General features: G+C 41.5%; 1 protein-coding gene across 1 annotated transcript in view; it reads left to right on the top strand.

The window, feature by feature from the left end:
• Positions 1-5,355: 5,355 nt before the first annotated feature.
• The window catches only part of LOC146381208 (rho GTPase-activating protein 44-like), a 104,819-nt gene continuing 89,519 nt past the window's right edge, over positions 5,356-20,655 (top strand). Inside the window, exon 1 of the mRNA XM_084937124.1 lies at positions 5,356-5,677. Coding sequence (XP_084793250.1) covers positions 5,625-5,677 — 53 coding nt within the window. The 5' untranslated portion in view covers positions 5,356-5,624. The remainder of the gene's footprint in view (positions 5,678-20,655) is intronic.

Genomic DNA, 20,655 nt, shown 5'->3' with positions numbered 1-20,655 from the left:
TCTGCTTTACAAATCCCGAAAGACGTTTGAAACACCTGATCCCTGCTGAAAGTGAGGAGTTCAAACATTTCAGTTTAGGTCACAGCTCTAATATCTGCTGAAAATCAAGAACTGAAATTATGGAACAGCCTGCAAGAGCATCAAAACTGGAGTCTGCTGCAGCTCCATGACCACAGTATACAGTGATCCTCCAAGAGTCTGCAGCGGTTCTTAAACTAACTGCTGGAAATATCTACACAGTCTATGGCACCAACACTGAAGCCCACTGCCTGCAGAAACACCACACATTCTCCAAACTGGTCCACCTCTTCACCCTGAGCTGAGTGACACCACAGTGAAAGAACCACAGGCTGCTATACAGACTGTAAACACGAGCAGTGAATTTTACAGGATGTTTCTGAGAACTTTGAATTCAGTCAGACATTGGGCAATGAGGCAGAACAGATAACAGCCCTAGAGGAAAAGCATGCTGCCTTAATCTTGGAGATAGAGCAGTGGAAAAGGACTGCATAATACTCAAAGAGATGAGGCAGAAAAAGCAAGGGTATTTCTTTAAGTAGAAGTTTATAAGAAAGTGGAAGTTGCACACAAATGTTTCCCAAAAATTGGATGAACTAAAAACAGCTCTCAGCATTTAAAGAGAAAAGAAAAAGAATACCGAGAACGCTAAGAGGAAACTACCAAACTCCAGGCAGAACTGGCCCAATTTTATGGAAAAATTCTAGTTTATCCTCATGTGTACAGTTAGGTGGTTAGAACTTCACTGTATGATTTTGTATAGCCTTTGTATGCTCAGATGAAGTATGTGTATATGTCAGCGTAACCTTGTGAAAACTGCTTAGCTTTGCTTAACGATGTTTCACTATGTTATCTGCTAACTGTTTTGCTCAGAAGGATGAAACTCAGAGCCAGGAGCTTCCCACGAAAAGATAGTGGGAGTTGTCCTCTGTCCAGCCACAGCCCGTGGGACAGAAAGCTGTTGTAACTAAAAGACAAACAGAGTTGTGTGCGGGGGGTAGAGACATCCCAAGGGCAGAGCTGGCATGACTGTGAACTATGAATTTTGATGTGTGTTGGCTCTCCTGCGCACAGTAATAAATAGCTTGATCACAGCTCTTTCCATGTTGCAGACTTTAATTACAAAATTCTACGACACCCAACACCAAAGAAACCTTCAAGAACAAAGATCCCTGTGGGAGAAGGACAGGCTCATAGCTGTGCACTGATCAGGACGAGGGCGGCATCTGTAGGAACCTTGAAGCAGAAAGTGAGTGACTGACTCATGATTTGATGAACAGAGTAATGAAATCTCAGTAATCAAAAAAATAATCAGGAAGAAATTCTGCTGGAGTTTTAAAAGGGCATAAATGATTGCCTTAACTTGACCTCCGCCTCAACAATGAAACTTGTTTATGTTAAGTCAAATTGTAGAGCACTGCTTTCACATTAATTTATCATAAAATCTTAAAACAACTCATAAAAGTAAACATTGCTATATCAATAAACCAACTGTTATCATGCAGATGCATTGTTAAGATATGGTTGATAAGCTGAATGAGTAAAATAACCTGCAGCAGCTGGTTCTTTGAGCTGCATGACTGCTGGTTGTCCACAGGGTGGCACAATCTCCTAACCTAAACACAAATGTTACTCATACAGGAAAGCTTTAGTCCAGCACCTCAAGCCCACCTTTAAATATCATTGCCTATTGGAACAATGCAAACATGGAGAAGGACTGAAAATATGAAATTGGTGGAATGCTACTATGACAGCTGACACACAAAAAAGGTTATGTGCAGCACATGTAGGATCAGTAGAAAACCAACATCCACAATGAGCTACAAGGACCTGGCAGCTCAGTGCAATAACATCAGCAGAAGATGGTTACTGTTGAAGCTGGAGATCCAGAGGTTACAGCACACTGGGAACAATGGTGAGCAGTATGGACATAATGATGGAAGAGACCAGAGGTGGCTGACAGGACCAAAGTTGCAGGAGGTCCAAAGGTGCCCTCTAGACCAGCGGTCCCCAACCTTTTTTGCGCCACGGACCGGTTTATGCCCGACAATATTTTCACGGACTAGCCTTTGAGGTGTTGCGGATAAATACAGCAAAATAAAACTAGTACCGGTACCGAAAAAAAGATTTATTCATAACACACGTGAAAAGACCCAAGAAAACCGAGTTAACGATAAAAACGATAACAAAATAACGCTAAAACCGATAAAAACACTGAAAACCATACATTTCACACCCGAGCCTCAACTCTCGCGGCCCGGTACCAAATGACTCCGGGGGTTGGGGACCGCTGCTCTAGACTATTGGACTGCGTACACCAGGGGTGGGCAACTCCAGGTCTCAAGGGCCGGTGTCCTGCAGATTTTAGATGTGTCCTTGATCCAACACAGCTGATTTAAATGGCTAAATGACCTCCTCAACATGTCTTGGAGTTCTCCAGAGGCCTGGTAATGAACTAATCATTTGATTCAGGTGTGTTGATGCAGGGTGATATCTATAACCTTCAGGACACTGACCCTTGAGGCCTGAAGTTGCCCACCTCTGGCGTACACAGACAGGCACAAATGAGTGACTGGGATAGAACAGCTGTGCTGCATATGTACCATTAGGAGACACCACCATTGGTGGTTGAGAAGAACTGGGCTAAGGTACTGTAGGACCCTCTGGGAGTTTGAAGGTTCTGCACAGCATCTGAGGTATATGTAAGACTGCACTCTTCTGAATACCTCTGATATGGTGCCTGAAATCTGCTGGAGCTGCCCTCCCAGTTTTGGGGTTACAACTCCTAATGCTCCGATTACCACTGGGACCACTTTGTACTTTACCTTCCTTCTACTCCAGATGTTCCTTCAGCCCCTGGTACAACATTGTTGTCAAGCTTGTGCTGGATAGTGTATTGACGACATTAATGACTTTGGAAAAGTAGTGTCAGCATTTGAATCTAAGTCAGACATACATCAGCTGCTACCCAAGGAACCATTCATTAATTAAAAAAATATATAATGAGGTCTATCTTTCTTAAAAATGGCGAGAACAGTAGCCACAATGATCAATAATCATTAGAAATATATGTATCTTTGGCAAATCCAAGAAACCTATAGATGCTTGTCATGGTTGTTTGGACATCCTCTGTCAGCATGTTTCAGTCTCAATGTCTTGCCACTCAGTCCTTCCTGGTAAAAGGGCTAAAGTTGCACTCTGCAAAGCTCTCCGGTCTAGATCCTTATTACCTTAAATATAAAATAAATCAATATACTGCAGCTTTAGAATCAAAAAATCAGATTCAGTTCAATTCAGTTCAGATAAGAAATAAGTGGCTGTGATATTACACCTTAGAATGAACCCAATTTAGCATTGTATGTCTTTAAGGGTGTCCTATTATGCTCATTTCTGACTGCTCTGCTAAAGTAACTCTCTAACAGATCTTATTTTAGAGCACGATGTAACTTAAAATAAGCCTTTTGCCTCCTTCCTTTAAGCCAGTGGATCTCTAATTTTGGTGTGTGGAGAAACTTACAGGTGGAACATGGACACGGGTCCATGAGATGAAGCTAAGCTGAATGAATATGACTTTTATTTTCAAGAAATTATTTTTTCTCAGACTCAGACAAAAGTTTGAGAACCACAAAAGTAGAAAAAGATGTCTACTGCTTAGAGCAGTCTGAAGCCTGGGATCTGGCTCTGGGATTACTTATTCATCAGTCCTCTGGAACTCATTGCACTCTGTAAAGTCCCCTTAGCCATATTTTTGTCATCCCATATCAGTGTGTGTCAGGCTTGAAAAACACTCAGTCAATGAACTATCCAACATTAACATTATCTTTGTCCCTTGAATTTTTAGTAAAGTTGTCCATTCCTGATACTTGCACAGAAAATGTGACTGTAGAAATAAAAACATTTGCTGTATTATTGTTCACAGACACACAGCAAAGGCAGAGATGAGATAATTTCCACATAAAGAGTGGGGAAATGTATGCTTACAGGACTCTCAACAACATCCTTATTTAAGACTCTTATCTTGATGTGAACACATCAAATGCTGAAACTAAAACATTAATGAGCTCCCCAGAGCTGCTACAACTGATACAGTTTTATCTCTCTTATCGTCTTTCTTTCACTCACACATATCTCTGAGGTCATGCCTTTCCCTAAGCCTCCCATCAGAACCAAATCAGAACCACACAGGTAAATATTTATCAGCTCTTCTATTAAATATTGTTTATAACCCCTGACCTCCATCGTACAGCCTTGTAATTATCTACACAACAAACTTTGCAAGAACCTAAGTGATCTCGGAGAGCACTTTTACTTTTGATGAGGACATAAATTCTGTTTTTAACTTAATTAAGTTTGTAATTTTTTTTAAAGAATATTTTAATGGCACATTTTGACGCTGCTATTTTACTGTTTTGACACATTCACCCTGCACCATGCACTCTTTGCGTTGGTTGGCTGTCCATCACAAACAGAAGGTTTGAATAGCAGGTGGGTGGGGCTTCTGAGTTCAGAGCTGGTGCTGGATCACGGGGATCGTCATGTTAGTGATAACTGCTCTCTCTAACATGATACAAAGTGTAAGCTAGAAAAAAAATGAGCATTTAAAGACTGAAGCCTGAAGTTTTGCCTCATGAAGATTACTTATACACATGTTCCCCTCAAACCACCACTGCTGAAAAAATGAAAAAGTACTCACAGTTCAAACGAAATTGAAATGTTCTGGGTTTTAGCTGGCAGGAGTGGCACCTCTTCTGCTGTTGTAGCCCGTCTGCTTCAAGGTTCAACGTGTTGTGCGTTCAGAGATGCTCTTCTGCATGCTTCGATTGTAATGAGTGGTTATGATGGTCATGTTGTTTTATTAGCTCGCCTGATATTTTCCTTCTTTTGAATGTTTCTCTGTAAACCCTAGAGATGGTTGTGTGGGAAAATCCCAGTAGAACACCAGTTCTGGAAAACTCAGACCTGGCACCAACATCTCGGTTTGAACTTCAGCAAGTCTTCTCAACAAGGCACTGAGTTTGCTGCCATGTGATTGGCTGATTGGATATTTGTAAAAAGGAGCACGTGTATCAGGTGAGTGTATATATGACTTGAAGGGAAAACATTGTTTCAATCAAGGCTGTTGATGAGAAGTTTTATGTAGAACATTTTCATTTAATATGAAGGATTTTATTTATAGGCAAAAATTAAGTCCCTGTTGTCCCCCTTTCACAGTGCAAGGACATTTCCTGAATCAGGATTATAAATGTGATGGTTTAGCACGACTATGGCGCTCTCCAGTAGGAGGAATGTAGGTAAACTACATTTCCCAGGATGCACTGGTTGGAAACGTCGAGCTGTCACGGCCGAGAGAGAGGGGGAGAGAGAAATTGGTCCAGCATCTCCGGAGCGGCGGAGCGGAGCGGATACAGAGACGCGCAGTCCTCATCAGCAAAATGAGGAGGAATTAACGCGCCGACTGTCTCCCGTGTGTTTCCCACCGCGATGCACGCCGTGGATGTTTAAAGCCTCCTCGCCTGCTGTAGACCAGCGCGGACATCTGACTTTATCCCATCAATGAGATATGTGGAGTGGCTCTACCGCTCGGTGGTAACGCAGAAAAACACAAGATGAAGAAGCAGTTCAACCGAATGAGACAGCTCGCCAACCAAACAGTGGGCAGGTAAGCGTGAAACGGCGCGTTAGATTGGCCACACCGAGCTGCATGCGTCCCGCTTTAATTGGCTCTGGGTCAAGCGGCCAAAGCAGGAATTCGTCGGTTGTGTGTGTGTATGTGTGTACAGTATTCAGTCATTCACGCGTCGGGCTTTTGCTGCTCAGCTGGTTTGATTTGCACAAAGCATTAACTGTCACTGTCAGTGTAGGTCACAGTTGCGGCTTGAACGGGGTGTGATTGATTGAGCTCAGCAGGAAGGAGCGTACCCGCACGCAGACGAGCAGGGAACTGACATGGTACCCAAGAAGCTGGGCTACTGCCCACTGACCAATGAAATCAAAGCAGAGGGCAGCTTCAAGGCATCCTGCTGCTGGAGGGGAGTCAACATACAGCCTCTATGAAGATGCTCAAGGCGCCTTTTAATCAAATTAGTGTGGCATAGCGGGTGATCTGTGGGATGTAAACTGGTGAAATATGTTTGTTTTTTTTATGTTTGACGAGGCATTCAAAGACCTATCTTAAAACCCTGTTGTAACCGGGTCCAAGTCCCTGCTTAGGGCGTAGTAATATTATATAAAAGTGCAGGAAGTTATGGGGTGGGGTTTGCAGTGATGTTAATCGTTTGAGTATTTTATGCCAACATTTTACAGTTATATTTTTAAAACTGCAGCTGTGTCTATTGAGCTTCAAAAGAAGTTCTAGGATAGATGGGCTGAGTAGGAAGAATTCAAGATGGGAATTCCCAGTGAGTCATTCGGACTACACAATATTGTCACAATGGCAACCAGTGCTGCCTCACAAAATCTCACCAAGTTGCTCTACCTACCCACACAGCCCATTTGCCCCAGTGGTGCGATAGCTGGACCAACAGATGATTTGATCAGATGTTTGTCTCTGGTGCCTGGATTGGTCTTTATTGGTCAGACAAGACAAGAATTCACCTTACATTTTCTTCAGTCTTGCATTATGTTGTTTTGTCTTGCAGTATCCTGAAATAGAGTTCATCATCTGTGTTTGCACGAGTTAAGAAAGATTTGGCATCTTGAAAAGTTCCTGAATACAATATAATGGTTCCAAAACAGCTGATAAAACAAAAACAGGTCATTTAGCTTACCATAAAGATTGGAAACAGAACCCGAGGGATTGTAGTCACTGTCACCCTAATCATAGTTGATTTAACTGTTTTACATAGTTTGGTCTAATGAAACATATGGATGCTAAAAAAATAAAAAAAATAAAAAAGAGGACCAAATATTGAGCCCTGAGGAACTCCAATACTAATACAACTCAGTAACTAAGTTAATACATGATTATAGAACCTTTTGTGTATGTTACTTTACAAGTGTCTGTAACAGGTGTGTAAAATACTGTATTTTCACTAACTGTATTGGAATTTTTTTGGCTAATTATTGCTTTTAAATTGCATATTTCAGTTAAGAACGGGAGAAATCATTAGAAATTGGGAAAATTTCTTGCTGTTTCGTCTTTGATTAATATCTCAAACAACATTTGAGTCTTTCAGAGTTCAAGTGTTTGCTCCATTTCTATTTTTTGTCCTTGTTGAGGTGGGGCAGGTTGGCCTTTTTGTGCAAAAGCGTATAACATGTAACTCCACCTTTTTCACCTATATATCCAATTCATGGTGAAATCCCAGGGTAGGTCCCTATTGTCTAAATTACTTTTCAGTATTTGGTGTCAAGCTTCAGGAAGAGCTTTTTTTTTAATCCTGGAAGTGCCTCACCATTCAAACACAGTGGAAGAATGCAGAAGTGATTAATCCATAGTAAATCCTGACTGCACAAATTTGCATCAGATAGTACACAAATGTGAAAATACTTAGGATTAATGTGTTTAGGTTTATGTGATTTATTTGTTATCAGTGCATCTGTTTTCTTCCTGCCAGGCCTGATGCTGCAGATAACTCTGGAGTTTGTTAATCTCTCAGTCAAGATTGAGTCTTGCTGAAAGTATATAGCTCATTTTAGCTTTCATTGTTTGAAAACATGCTCAATATGCTTCCTCAATCAAGTGTAAAGTGCTATTTGATCCATGTAGGAGGACACGGGTGTCGTAGCCTCTTTAAGCCTTTGGGCCAAGCCTAGAGAGGAAGGAATCATATTTAAATTCCGGTTAAGATAGGTGTAGCTAAAGTTTTTCTCTAAATAGGTGTTGTGAAGACTTTGTCTCTGCTTCTGTTTTCCCACCACACCCATAGCTGAACTGAAAATAAATGTCATATGTCAATACTGCACCCTTGGCAGTTTGTCTTGTGTTCTGACGTGTTGTTTAACCCATTAAAATTATTACATAACCTTACAACAGAAACACTATCGTATATGCAAACAGGACCTGTCTAATAAGGACATGGGGTGATTTGTAGCCTGTCGTTAACTGCAGCTCCACCAGGTTTATTATAAAGCATTATGGTATGCACTGCTGAGGTGATGTAAGTACTGTAAAACCTGTTTGTTTTGCTTGGCTGACAGCACTAACTGACAGTGCTGGCACGTAGACAAGGTTTCATGGCATGTAAAACTTTTACTGTAGATTACTTCAGATTATACAGTAATACATTCGTCTCATCATCCTAAATTTCTTCTCTAGCAGTGCAGAGTACCAAAATATACAGTCCCCCAGGAGATGAGTTTTTCCCCACAGAAACCAGATCTGAATATTACAGGGTTACGTGAAGAGACCGTCTAAAACCAAGTCCAAAATTAACCAAAAACCAAAGCCAAAACAGGTCCAAACCAGCCACCAATGATGACCGAGATTAACCTCAAAAACAAATTTAAAGCAAGCCAAAGTTCAAAATCAGTCTTCAACCCAGGTCCTTATCCAGTCCAAAACCAGTAGAGCCTGAAAGTTGTCTAAAACCAGAATCCCCAGCTTAGCATCATGCAGTGAGTCTGAGGTTCCCTAAAGTGACAGAAGACACCAGAGATCTGAAACCTGCCCCAAACCACCTGATCATAAATGATTTCATGAAGAAAAACTTAAATCCCTATAAACTTGCAAAAAGTTCCCCTAGATGCTGGGACCAAGTGCTACGTGCCTTGAAAAACTGCACTAAGCTGCAGCCGGTTTAAGGTAAATTGTTATGAGCATCCTCAATTTACTTTTAGAGGTTAAAACTTTTTTATGCAGCATCTTACTCGGCTACACGCAGAGTGCAGGCAGAGGCGCTGATACAAATCAATGAAAAAGGTATTACTGCAGCTAATGCCAAGCAAAGTGAGCTTGGTAGAGGTATCAGAAATCCCCAGAGGACATTTTCCCATTACGAAAAACTTACGGGAATTATGCCCTACTTGGGCCTGAGGGGACAAAAGCTTTAATGCACTTCACCAAATAAAACCAAACAATTATTGATAAGTATACAGACACAAAAAGGCCTGTGTGGTAGGTTAGATGCTTGTTTATTTCCCCTTCTTCTTCTTCTCTAGAGCCCAGTGAGGCAGAACATCCTGGTAATGAGTTCTAACCTGTATCATAAGAAGCAGAACAGCAGGGGCAATTAGTCATATTTAGAGGGTAGAGACTCAACACGCTGCCCGACGGCTGGCCACACAGGTAATTGCTGAGATCTTCTCCTTGACCTTGGCAGCCTGCATCACCTGGTTTGTGTTGACGGCTGCAGACATCAGCTGCTGCTGACCTTAGTGACCATAAACTACATGGACAATTTGTCCGCTTCGTAATTATCATTTCACAATTAGTGCTTCTAAAATCCCCTAAACGTGCACTAATGTTGACAAGTCATTTTTTACATTCTTCAGCTGTGAAATTGCAGATTTGAGGCCAGCTTTTTTCAAGCACATGCTGCTTGAGGGTCTAAATAACATCTTGTTAGCATTCATAACCAGGTATGAGCTTCCGAAACTACCTAAGAGAAAGTAAAAAGACAGTTAGGAAGGGAAAGTATGACCAATACTGTTTTCCAGATCCTTTAATATTCAGTTTAACTCCATTTGAAACAATTCAGTATTCAACAATCAATATACAAAAGCAGTTACGCTGGTTTTACAAGTTCTGGGGACCACCTGGGGGTGAGCACAAACTGCAGAGGTAATAAATAATTCAAAGCTTTGTTTTCTGTTTGCATTGGCATTGCTGATAATACTGCGTTCCAATGGAGCTGGGAGTGATGTCACTCCCAAGTTCAGTGCACTCCAGTAGTAAAGTTGCATTTTTTTTTTTTGCTAATTAGTAAGGTAGAGCCATCAATGCATCGCCAGAAATACAAAGCAGTGCTTGTTTTTCTGCAGCACGTTCATGGATAGAGCCTGGTCAGTGGTCTGGTGTTGTGGTGCCAGTTTAGTTTACTGAGTAGATCAACTGTCACATATCCTGGGTCAGAATCTGCACTGAGGTCATTTATCATGTCGCTCCTGCTTGTTTTTTGTTTAGCTTTCCTGTTTATTCTCCATTGCTCTATCACAATAAATGCTAAAAATCTGGACATTTGTAATCCCATTTTGACAAATATTACACTGAAATGATGTAGAAATTGGGAGACATTTTCTTGACATGAAAACATCACAGACTGATTTGGATTCAGATGTCTTTGTAGATGCATGAAAACACTTAATGGCGTGGAGGGACTTTTCATCCTTGGTGGAGAAATGCAGTCAGCGCTATAATTCTCTCTTCGTTGTGAATGTTTAGCAAGTTGAGGAGAATAGCTAGCAAAGATTTTTGCATTGTGTTGTGTATTTACTCTGCTGCATAGAGGCTCAATAACGTAACGTAAAGAGCTCTTGCTTAATCTTACACTAATATTTTTTGAAGGTGGCTTTTTGCTTGTGCTGCGTCAAGTGTGTTTGAACAATCACAGTTTACCCGCGTCACTCCAAGACGCTATTATGACCTACTCAATAGCAGGAGCTGCTTAACACCCCGAATACAGATTTGTAAGAACTACAACAGGCCCCAGTTCCTGCAGTGCAGACACAACAAATGACAGATAAGCTACCTCCAATTAGAAAAGATATTTGCTTCTGAGTAAGTGAAAACTGCTACTTTGAGGCTACAAGCTTTTCTTGGTGTCACGAGCAGGGCTGGATGTCACTGTGAAACTGGGGGTACTGTTAGTTACACGGTAGGCTTGCATTCTCTGCTTTAATCTTCGTTTAGCTGCAGTAGTGACCATCATTTATAAAGCAAACATTTTGTACGCAGTGGGACTTGAAGCGACTGAGACGTCAACTGGAAGGTTTTCCCACAAAATAATTGTTTGGCCCATGTTTGTGGTTTCTTTGGGCCAAATTTGACCTTAACCTTTGCCTGAGAAAGCCATCAGTAACCCAGATTAAACTCCAATGTGTCTGCTTTGGGTTTACTCAGGCAATAGGGAGTGGAGAGCTGTTTTCTCCCCCTGCTGGCCATCAGAAAAAATGCAGGTTTAAGCCCCTGCCACAATGACTTCTCTGCTTCCATCTTTTATGCAGAGTCTATAATCCTAAACTCAGTCTTTCCCGCCTCATGTAAACAGAAGTGAAAGTGCCTTGTTGTCTCTCTATGTTAACATTTTACTGGAAATCTGATCCCAGACTTTGTTTACACATAGCACACTCATTTGTGTTTGTACTCAGTCTGGATATGAATGCATATTTTACCCCGTAAAGCATTTGAATTTAATTTTTCATCCTTTACAGTTCAGTAAGGTGCAACATAAGTAACCACGAGAAAGATTAAGCTCATACCATGTATTATTTATTAGTATTAGTTCACTTCTAACATGTTTATTTGCCAATTTTGTGTCTATAGACTTACTTCACAATACAGTGAGCCTCTCACAAGCTTGGTTAATGTGTTTCGTATGTATTATTCATATATCTTTGCATTTTATTTAAGTATGTATCTGCTTTGTAGTGCAATTTAAGCTTATGTATGGAATATGTAGTTTATCTTTTTCCTTTCTGCTCGTCTTCAGCATTAGAGTGGCATTTGCAGCTTCCAAAAAAAACGCAGGAAACAGGCACACTGGCATCTTCGAACTAATGAAGCATCTCCCTCCAGGATGACATTGCTGCATTGCTCCAGTTAAGGATATAGGTCAAGAGAGGTTCAGACACAGTTAAAATCATCTCTAAAACAGTCAGTCTGCACCATTAATCCTGCGTAATGCTGCGTAAACTGTGTGCCTGAATGAAAATGTGTGACTCTCTGTGAGCACAGCGAGGTTATGGCAGGAAGGCGATGGGCTTAATCCTCTTTTGGCGCCGTCACTTATTCTGCAGAGTATTTTTAACCCATCTACTCATTCACATTTTTGTGTCGGTGATAAATGAATCCGACTGGTTATTTGCCTTGTGGGGTTTGCGGACAGGAACAAAATCAGTCTGTAAAAACATTTGTCCCTCTAGTATTCAGAAAAAGAAATATATTCAGTTGAGGCATTGCAGAGGAGGCTGAAGAATGTCACGGCGAGATAAGACTAAAAACCGCAAAAAATCTATTAAAGACTTGTGGAAAAATGGATTCGTAATCTTCATCGACAGGCAGGGAAATTGTTTCCTTTGGCCACTGTGTAATGTTCAGGCTTCAGGTCACCAAACCTCAGAAACTGCTGTTTGTATTTGTTCCATTTTATTTATTTTTTTGTCCCCAAACCATCACCTCCTGTCAGCCCAGGTAAATTATATGTTTCTTTCACAGCACGAAAAAAAACCCAAAAACCCAAAATAAAAAACAGGCATGCCCTTAATGCCTTTATTATTTTGGTTATTCATTTCATGCATTGTTATTTTCCCTGTCATATTCTGAGCTGCAGGACACAATAGTGAGTTTGTGATTGATGGGTGAACCTGTGTGACCAGTGATTCTTGTTGTTCTCTGTGGACTGCATGCACGCTGTTGATGTCTGTGCTTTGTTGTTCTCCCTTTGATGAAACCTGAGAAAGTACCCGGCCACGCTTGTTAGGTTTTATTCGACGGCAGGAGGGAGGATGGCGCGATGTGCCACCCCGTGGTGATACTGACGGGCTCGCAGACCTCTGCTGCTGCCCGTGACACCGTTTGATCTGTCGGAGCAAGAAGCTGAACAGCCTGACGCTGAGATTCATCAAAGAAGCGAGTCATTTTCTTCTCCCTTCATCTATGTGCTGTCCTGTTTTAGATCTCTGCACTGTCATCACTGTGAAAGTAGATCTTTTATATTAACGATTGCAGACAAAAGCATAATCAAAATATTTATGAGGTTGTAACACAGGTTCAGGTGTAATGTTACTGCAGGTACAGAGCAATTCAAAAACGGGATATTTCTAAGAAACAAATAAGCCTGCAAATCAAAAAATACTACTTAAAAAGCCGAAACCAAAAAAAATCTTCTGCCTTCCATAAGTCAAAATTTTTGGGCTATTATCTCAAAATTTCTATTTAACACTGTAAAGCTTGAACCATAATTGAAATCATTGCTAGGTCAACTTTTTGAGATCTCTAACCTGAAATTTTCACCTGTTGATGGTAAAAAACATTCTTCCCAAGTGGGAGAAACAAGCTTCCATAATTCAAAACTGACCAAACCAAATCAGAGCAATTGATATACGAGTGGATCAAACCATTATAAACTGAATGAGGGGAAGTTACAATAAAATAGAACAGAATATAAAATAGAAACACACCCTGTTCCTGCCTCATGCTGTTACATCACTTGTTAGTGCCTCAGCATCTTTGTGAAAATCTGAAATGAATTTTATCGAGGTTTTAAAACAATCTGACGGCCGTCTCCACAGTGACACCTACTGGCCACTCTTGCTGTCATCATACTTTGATAATGCTATTACACGGACAAGTATTACACAAGCAAAACAAACCTTAATGTTGTTCTGTTTCAGCATTATATAAACAAAACTGATCTGGTTTTAACATGATTGTTTCACTTGCTAAACTTCAGTTAGCCATGGTCATGTGACCTGGGTGTTTTCTCCACAGGGACACCTACTGGCCACTTTTGTTGTTGTCACACCTTGAGAAAGCTAAACAGTGACGCAGACAACATTGCAACTGCAAACGAGGCAACTTATTATACCAAGCTATCAATAATTATGATCAGCACATGAGCAGAGTCTGTTAAAGACAGCACGCTGTGACTGTAATGAAGTGTGCTTCAGCAAATACTGCTGTCACCCTGTGGTGTTAACACACACGAGGCTGTTTCATAGTTGCATAGTAATTCAGTGCAACACACAACAAATGCATTTATGAAATAAATGTGTATAAATGAGGTGGGAATGAATGCAGATATTATTAGCTTCTAGAAAATGAAGATCAGAAGATAATCATGTGACAATGTCTCGATTTTTCTTAGAAAATATTCGTTTTTCTGCATTTTTCGGGTCACTCAGTATCTTGGTTGTTTTTTTTTTGCACATGACATTTTCAGCATGGGAAAAATCCATTCATGTATACCTGTGCACTTGTTGCAGGTAGATGCAGGTATAAGATCTAAATATGTAGATATACAGCACATTGTTCCTGCAAATAAACCGGTGGATCACGTGTCCTTGGATACCTTTGTCTTCTATGTGTCTTTACGTTGCTGTCCTTTTTCATTTTCAATAATTATTTTTTGTTGCTTTTGTATCATTTCTTCATCCCGCCATCATCTTTGTTTCATTTCTCCTCAAACAGTTGGTCTGTTCTCCAGAATTTTGCTATTCAGTTAAAAATTTTATTTATCTAGCGCCGAAATCAGCAAAACAGCTGCATTAAGGCAATTTTCTTAATTGAAACCTTTGCTCTGTGAGTTGTTTTGGAATTTTTTGTGCTCTGTTCATGTTTTTGCCATCAGCCAATGAAAGGCTTGCTTCTTGTTTTTGTTGTTTTTTGCTGTCACCCTGCGTTTCTTAATATACAGAATCTTGTCAGATCTATTTTGCAATCTCTGGGAAACTTGCGAGGAGCTCAGTGAAGCCCCAACAATTGATTATTTGTCTATTTGGACTTCCATGTGTCTGTAAGCGGCTGCAGGATTCCTCGTGGCTGCTAAATCCAGCTGTGCACACTTCCGTGCTTTATTGGACACTTTCTAAAACGTGTTTTACAGTTTGTGTTTTGTTGTTTGTGCAAATAGAGCGTTCCTATCTTGCATGTGTATGTTGGGTTTGTACAAATGTCTCCATAGAGCTGAACATAAATTATGCTAATGCCTCCCTCCCATCCCATTCACATGCCAGATCATCCAGTTGAAAGTTAATGAGCCCATTTGTCAAACACGGAGCTTTATCATCCTCTGGATTTGATTATTGATCGCCCTTAATTTGAACAGAATTAAGTTTTCAGGCTGCTTTGCAGAGTGTGTACAGTGGAAATATGCTGACCTGAAAGCAAAATGAAATAATTAAGGTTAGCGCTGATGGTAGCTACGAGCTGAAGGCGTAAAGAGGAGCTGACATGGATGGCATTATGTTTACAGCGTGAAGCGCTGCATCTCTCCAGGCTCCTCTGAGGTGTTGGCACTCAGAGAGGTTTGTTATGAGCATCATTAGAGGCATTTCTGTCTACCAGTGCACACTCATGTGTGGGCTCATTTGTGTGTGTGTGCATATACGTAAAAATCTCTGTGTGTGGGCTCATGTACCTGTCCAAGTCTTCCTCACTGATCATGATGAAAGTCTATTAATGAGGGGTTCCTACAAACAGTTGGAAACTGACCCGTTCTGCTACCTTCACAGTGCTTACAAATTTATGAGACACAGTAGCAGCTGTGACACTGCAGAGGGAACAGAACACAGTTAAAGGAGCAGTTTGGGAAATGCACAGATTTCTTTTGTTTTGGGAGTGAGGTGAGACTCTTACAGCTGGGTTTGTCAGCACCTTTAACCTAATGTACATTTATTTTTTCCACCTTTCTGATAATTCAGTTAAAAATTGATCTACATTTGGATGAAAACCTAGTTAAGGAAAATTGGTTATCTAATATATATTTTTAAACTCAGGGGCTCAGGGAGCGTGTTTGGGTGGTTCTGTTATCTTACTGTGATGCTACCATATATCAGCTCTATATAAAAGATGGATGTATCCACCTTGAAATTGCCTGCTAATTTAAAGAGTTTGGCATCATTGGGCCATCTGAGTTTTGTGAAACCAAACGCGACCTTTTTCAGATAAGAGGGTAGAGATGGGTAGCTATCAGCTAACGCTATTGCTGCCTATCTAGGTCAGTAAGGTCGTAACTCACTGTGGTAGTGCTGGAGTCTGTATTTTTTAAACTCAGGGGAGCCAGGCTAGCGGTTTTCTCACGGTTCTTTTATCTGTTCTGTTTAACTGGGCATGATGACTCCACCTCTGTTCCTGGTGAAACTATTTGAGACAGTCTATCCTTTATATACAGTCTATGTACCAAAGTCCTCGCCGTCACTACCTTACGAGCGAGGTGGTGGTTCTGACTGTGAAACCGAGGACTGCATCCTCATTGGCTAAAGAGCTTAGAACAGCGTATGAACTACCAATCGAGCCCTTCAAATTATTAGAGGAGGGGCTGAGTAACTGCATTCACATTCAAACCTTGAAGCTACATCTGTCATTTATAGACAGTATTCTAAGTAGTATGCTTTATTTCTCTACATGAAATGCAAAAATGCTTCAAACTGAAACATGACTATTTCAGGATTATTTTATTATTTAATTTTTAGAAAAATTTGCTTTGACTTCAACACAACTAAACCTTTATTAATAAAGAGGTGGTTAATGTCAGGATACAGAAGCATTCCCAGCCCTCCTGGTTTTCCTCACCTTGACTGTATTTTTCCTCTGCTTGCCTCTCATGCTCATTTCCATGCCTGCCCCGTCTCTTTCTGTCTTCACCATCTTGTTAGTTTGACATCCTTAGCAGCCCCTCAGTCCTCTAGCCTAAACTTTACTTTGTGAAAGCGCAGCACCTTCTGAAATGTTGCTTTGACAGTTCTGCCCTGAAGGTAATTAGCATAGAGAGAGAGAGAAGATGATATGGTGGGACTGTTGACAAAAATAGCCTCGTCTGACACGACGGCTGATTAGATATTCTCCTCTAGCTCACAGAACTGGATCGTGTATCAGTTTTAATTACTTGCGATTCTGAAAAAAGTGAAGATTTTAGGTTCAAATATGAGTTAAAAAAAAAGAACCACAGACACGTTCTCTGGTCCTGTCTGTCAATGCTCCTCTGAGACGCCAGGTACTTGGGTGAATTTGACGGAGTTACTTGGGGAGATGTCATTGCCAGTGGAGCGTTATTGAAATCACTGGAGTGTGTTGATGGAGACGCTGCTCTGGGTTGTTGCTGAGCCACCGAGGAGCCGACAAACAGATGCCCAACCTCCTCAGCTCTGCTCCTTCTGCTGCTGAACCCAAGCTGGCATTTAGAAAATTGTTTTTTTTATTTACAAAGTTTGGAAATCAATCAGCATGCTGCTTAGATGCCAGCTTAGTTATTCGAATAGCTTAGCAGGGAGGAGGTTTTACATCTTTTTTACCTTCAGGGAGGTTTGACTGAGAACTGTTGCTGTTTTCATTTGGATATTTATTAGATATCTGAGAGGTGACAGATAGGAGAAGACTGCAGATGACACTGCTGCTGTGGTGTTTTCTTTATTCATAGCAGTTCTCATTCCCAGAACGTCGGATACTGCTGTTGTGTCACATCTGTCGGAGCCTCACAGAAATGCACAATCTGTCCTTCAGCAGTAGAGTGCGGCGAGGGCGTAAGGACACGCAGGGTGAGGCAGTGATGACGTGTCTTGTCTCTTTGCTGTGTTTCTTTTCACCCTCTAAATGTTCATACATTTCTTTTAATTATTAGTCATTATTAATCCCTCAACCAGTTACAGCAGATGGCTGCACCTCCTTGAGGAGGGATCTACCGGGTAAAAGGGAGTTTTTCCTTCCCACTGTTGCCAAATGCTTGATCATAGGAGGAGGTCCGATTGTCGGGCTGTTCTCTGTATCGTTGTAGGGTCTTTACCTTTCAAAATAAAGTGCCTCTTGGTGACTTTTGTTGTGATTTCGTGCAATACAAATGAAACTGAATTTAAGGCATCAAAACTGAATGAGGATCCTGATTTCTGTTTACACTGCTTTACAACAATGACCTCGCATGTTAAAATTAAAGTTAATGATACCAAATGTCATTGGAATGTGAGCACACATTTAGACTTAGAAAAAAATGCTTGTATGAATGTGTGTGTGGGAAAGGGTTATGCAGCCCTCAATTTCTTTACCTGCACGTTTTGACGTTGGCGCCGCACCCTAGTTGAAGACAAGAGTGTACAATCATGTTGGTTTCTTTTATGACACGAACAGGAGGTCAGCGATTGACATATTTGAAAAGATGAGACGTTTCACTTTGGAAAAAAACTCTGGCTTCAGGGTTTGACTTCTTCTTCTCCTGTACCAGTGCGGATGTGGAGACTTTGAGTGGTGATACTTATCGTTAAGGAGAATACTGCAGTGGTGATAACTAATGGACAGCCATGAAGACATCCACATTCATCTTTGTGTGGAAACCGTAACGCTGGTGCATTGTGGAGTATTTAGCATTTAAAAATATTCCAATATCTCTTTGTGTCCAATAATTGTCGTGGTTGGTGGGTCAGTGAACGCTACCAAAGGGCCCTTCTGTGTTTTGGTCAGACTCTGGCACACTGACAGTACTTGACACCTTAGGATGACAGCACACCATGGCAGCGGTTTGTTTTGACAACAGTTGCGAGAAACATTAGCTGCTCTGAATTCAGTAATATGGGTGTTTTTCATTACCAGATTGCATGAATTGCTGTAACTTGTAGCTGAGGTGTCTTTATTGGGTGGGCTGGACCCCTGAGGCCCTCCATAATGCGGATGCTTGACTAACCTGAACATCTTTTGGCTCTGTGGATACGGGAGATGGTGAGAATTTAGAAAAAGGTGTCCACTTCACCAAGAAAGATAGTCAGAAGTCTGCTATAAAGGTTAGGGTGATCTTTGACGAATAGTCCAGTAGTTCTCAGTGAATATTTAATTTCATATTTACTTCCCTAATTCGTCCAGTAAACATGGAAAAAGCAAAGGTAAAAATGATTTTCTCATGCTTTCTATCAGACTGGATAGAATATATTCAGGCTGGCGCTGTTGGTTGAACAAAACCCGACAGCTTAAGCCGTCATCTCAGGCTCTGGGACTATCTGTGCATACACACCTGAACCCATAGAGAGATTTGTGTTCAATATCTTATTGAAAAACCACGGGTGTTAATCTGCTGCTCCGCTCTTCTGGTTTCAGTCTTTCCACCAGATGCTGCAGGGATTTTTCCTCCCTTATCAGCCGCCGGGGCATTAGCGAGGTCTAACCCTGATGTCGGCTGATAAAGCTCACAGTTGGTGTTCCAGTCAGTCCAAAGAGGTTTGATGAGGTTGATGTCGGGGCTCTGTGCGGGCTGTCTTTCTCGTCATGTTGGAAAAGTGTTTTCAAAAGAACTGAGGGGTCCTAAAAGCATCAGAAACAACAGGATGGGTTTTCACATAATTTCAGTTGGCAGCACAGAAACCAATTCCCCACAACTCCTGGGTGCAAGCGCCCAAACGGCGTTCTATGACACACCCATGTTGCCTAAACAGCTGGGGTGCCTCAGCTCTGTCAACACCGATGTTATCCACCCAGCTCCGACCATACTCCACCTATCCTGTGTGATGACGAGCACCCGGCACAGCTGACTCATTCTGGAAACATTAGCTCAGCTGACACCGGTTTCCACCGCTCTTAAAAACAGCCTGCAGCCTCTGCGGACTATTAGACACTCTCAGCTGAAACCAGAGACGGGCATCCACACCAAGAGGAGCCTCAACACAACAGGAAACGACGTCACCACGGAGCGGGTACTCCCAGAGCTCCTCAAATATTTTCACAGTCGTAATTGAACCTAATTGTGAGATGAAATCCGCTGAAGTGGCTGCAGGAGGTGGAGGCACGCTGATGTCTCTTTCACAGCTCTGCAGCTGAGCGTAGCCGAGCTGCCAAGCAGCGTCCCGGAGAAAATACATCACGTCAACATCCTGTCACCCGCTGATGCAAACAGGAGGGCTCATGTGGATCAGGGACGGTCTGAGGGGGCCCACAAGTAAACATTTCTGAACTGTGATAGAGTGCAGCATGAAGATAGGTTGTTGTCTTTTTCTCTGTGCCGCGACCTGTGATGCATTGACTCAGCATGAGGTGAATGGGACAAGAAGTCAGTTGCATCTGCAGCGGTTCCCCTCGGTGCTCGATTTCTGCAATTTAGATCAAAAATTGCACTCGAAGTCAACGACCGGGACAGAAGCACTTTGCTTCGAGCATGAGCCTAAAAAGTTTTGTAGCTTCAAGGTTTGCCTCAGCCCTTTGGAGCCCACTGTAAGTGCAGAATAGCATTTTCCCCTCCGGCCCCACCTACGAGTTCCCACTGAGCCAATTTAATCTACATGGAAGTGACATCATGATGATGAAATTCGCTTTTCTAGGCCGTGGGAACGTTTTATAAATAGGCCACAGTCACAGATTAAAAGGTTTTACAGTTTTTATTCACAGGCCTTCAAACACTGCAGCATGATTAACATCATTATTATAATTTACACAAGTTTTTATTGTTCTGAGCTCAAGTTTCCAGTGTGTATCTATATTTTTTAGTTTTTTTATTCATCAAATGAGAGATATAATAAGTTCAGAACATGCAATATTACACAAACACAGACATAGTCTCAACATATGCACTAATTCCCCCTTATTAGCAGCTCAGCGATACTTACCAAGCACTTCATGGGACACCTTGCCAGTACCAGGCTGAACTCCCTTTTTCCTTCCCTCCTGCTTTAATTCTTTGTGGCACAGATTCAACACGTTGCTGGAAACATTCCTCTGAGACTTTTATCCGTATTCACACGAGAGCATCGCACAGTTGCTGCAGATTTGTCGACTGCCATGTCACCTCCTGTTCCACCACATCTGGTGATGTTTGAGCAAAGTGAATTCATTGTCATGTTCAAGAAACCAGT

This window comes from Perissodus microlepis, chromosome 8 (assembly GCF_051167445.1).
Source record: "Perissodus microlepis isolate ML-2025 ecotype Zambia chromosome 8, ASM5116744v1, whole genome shotgun sequence".
Taxonomy (NCBI): domain Eukaryota; kingdom Metazoa; phylum Chordata; class Actinopteri; order Cichliformes; family Cichlidae; genus Perissodus; species Perissodus microlepis.
This window is presented reverse-complemented; position numbering and strand designations above follow the sequence as displayed.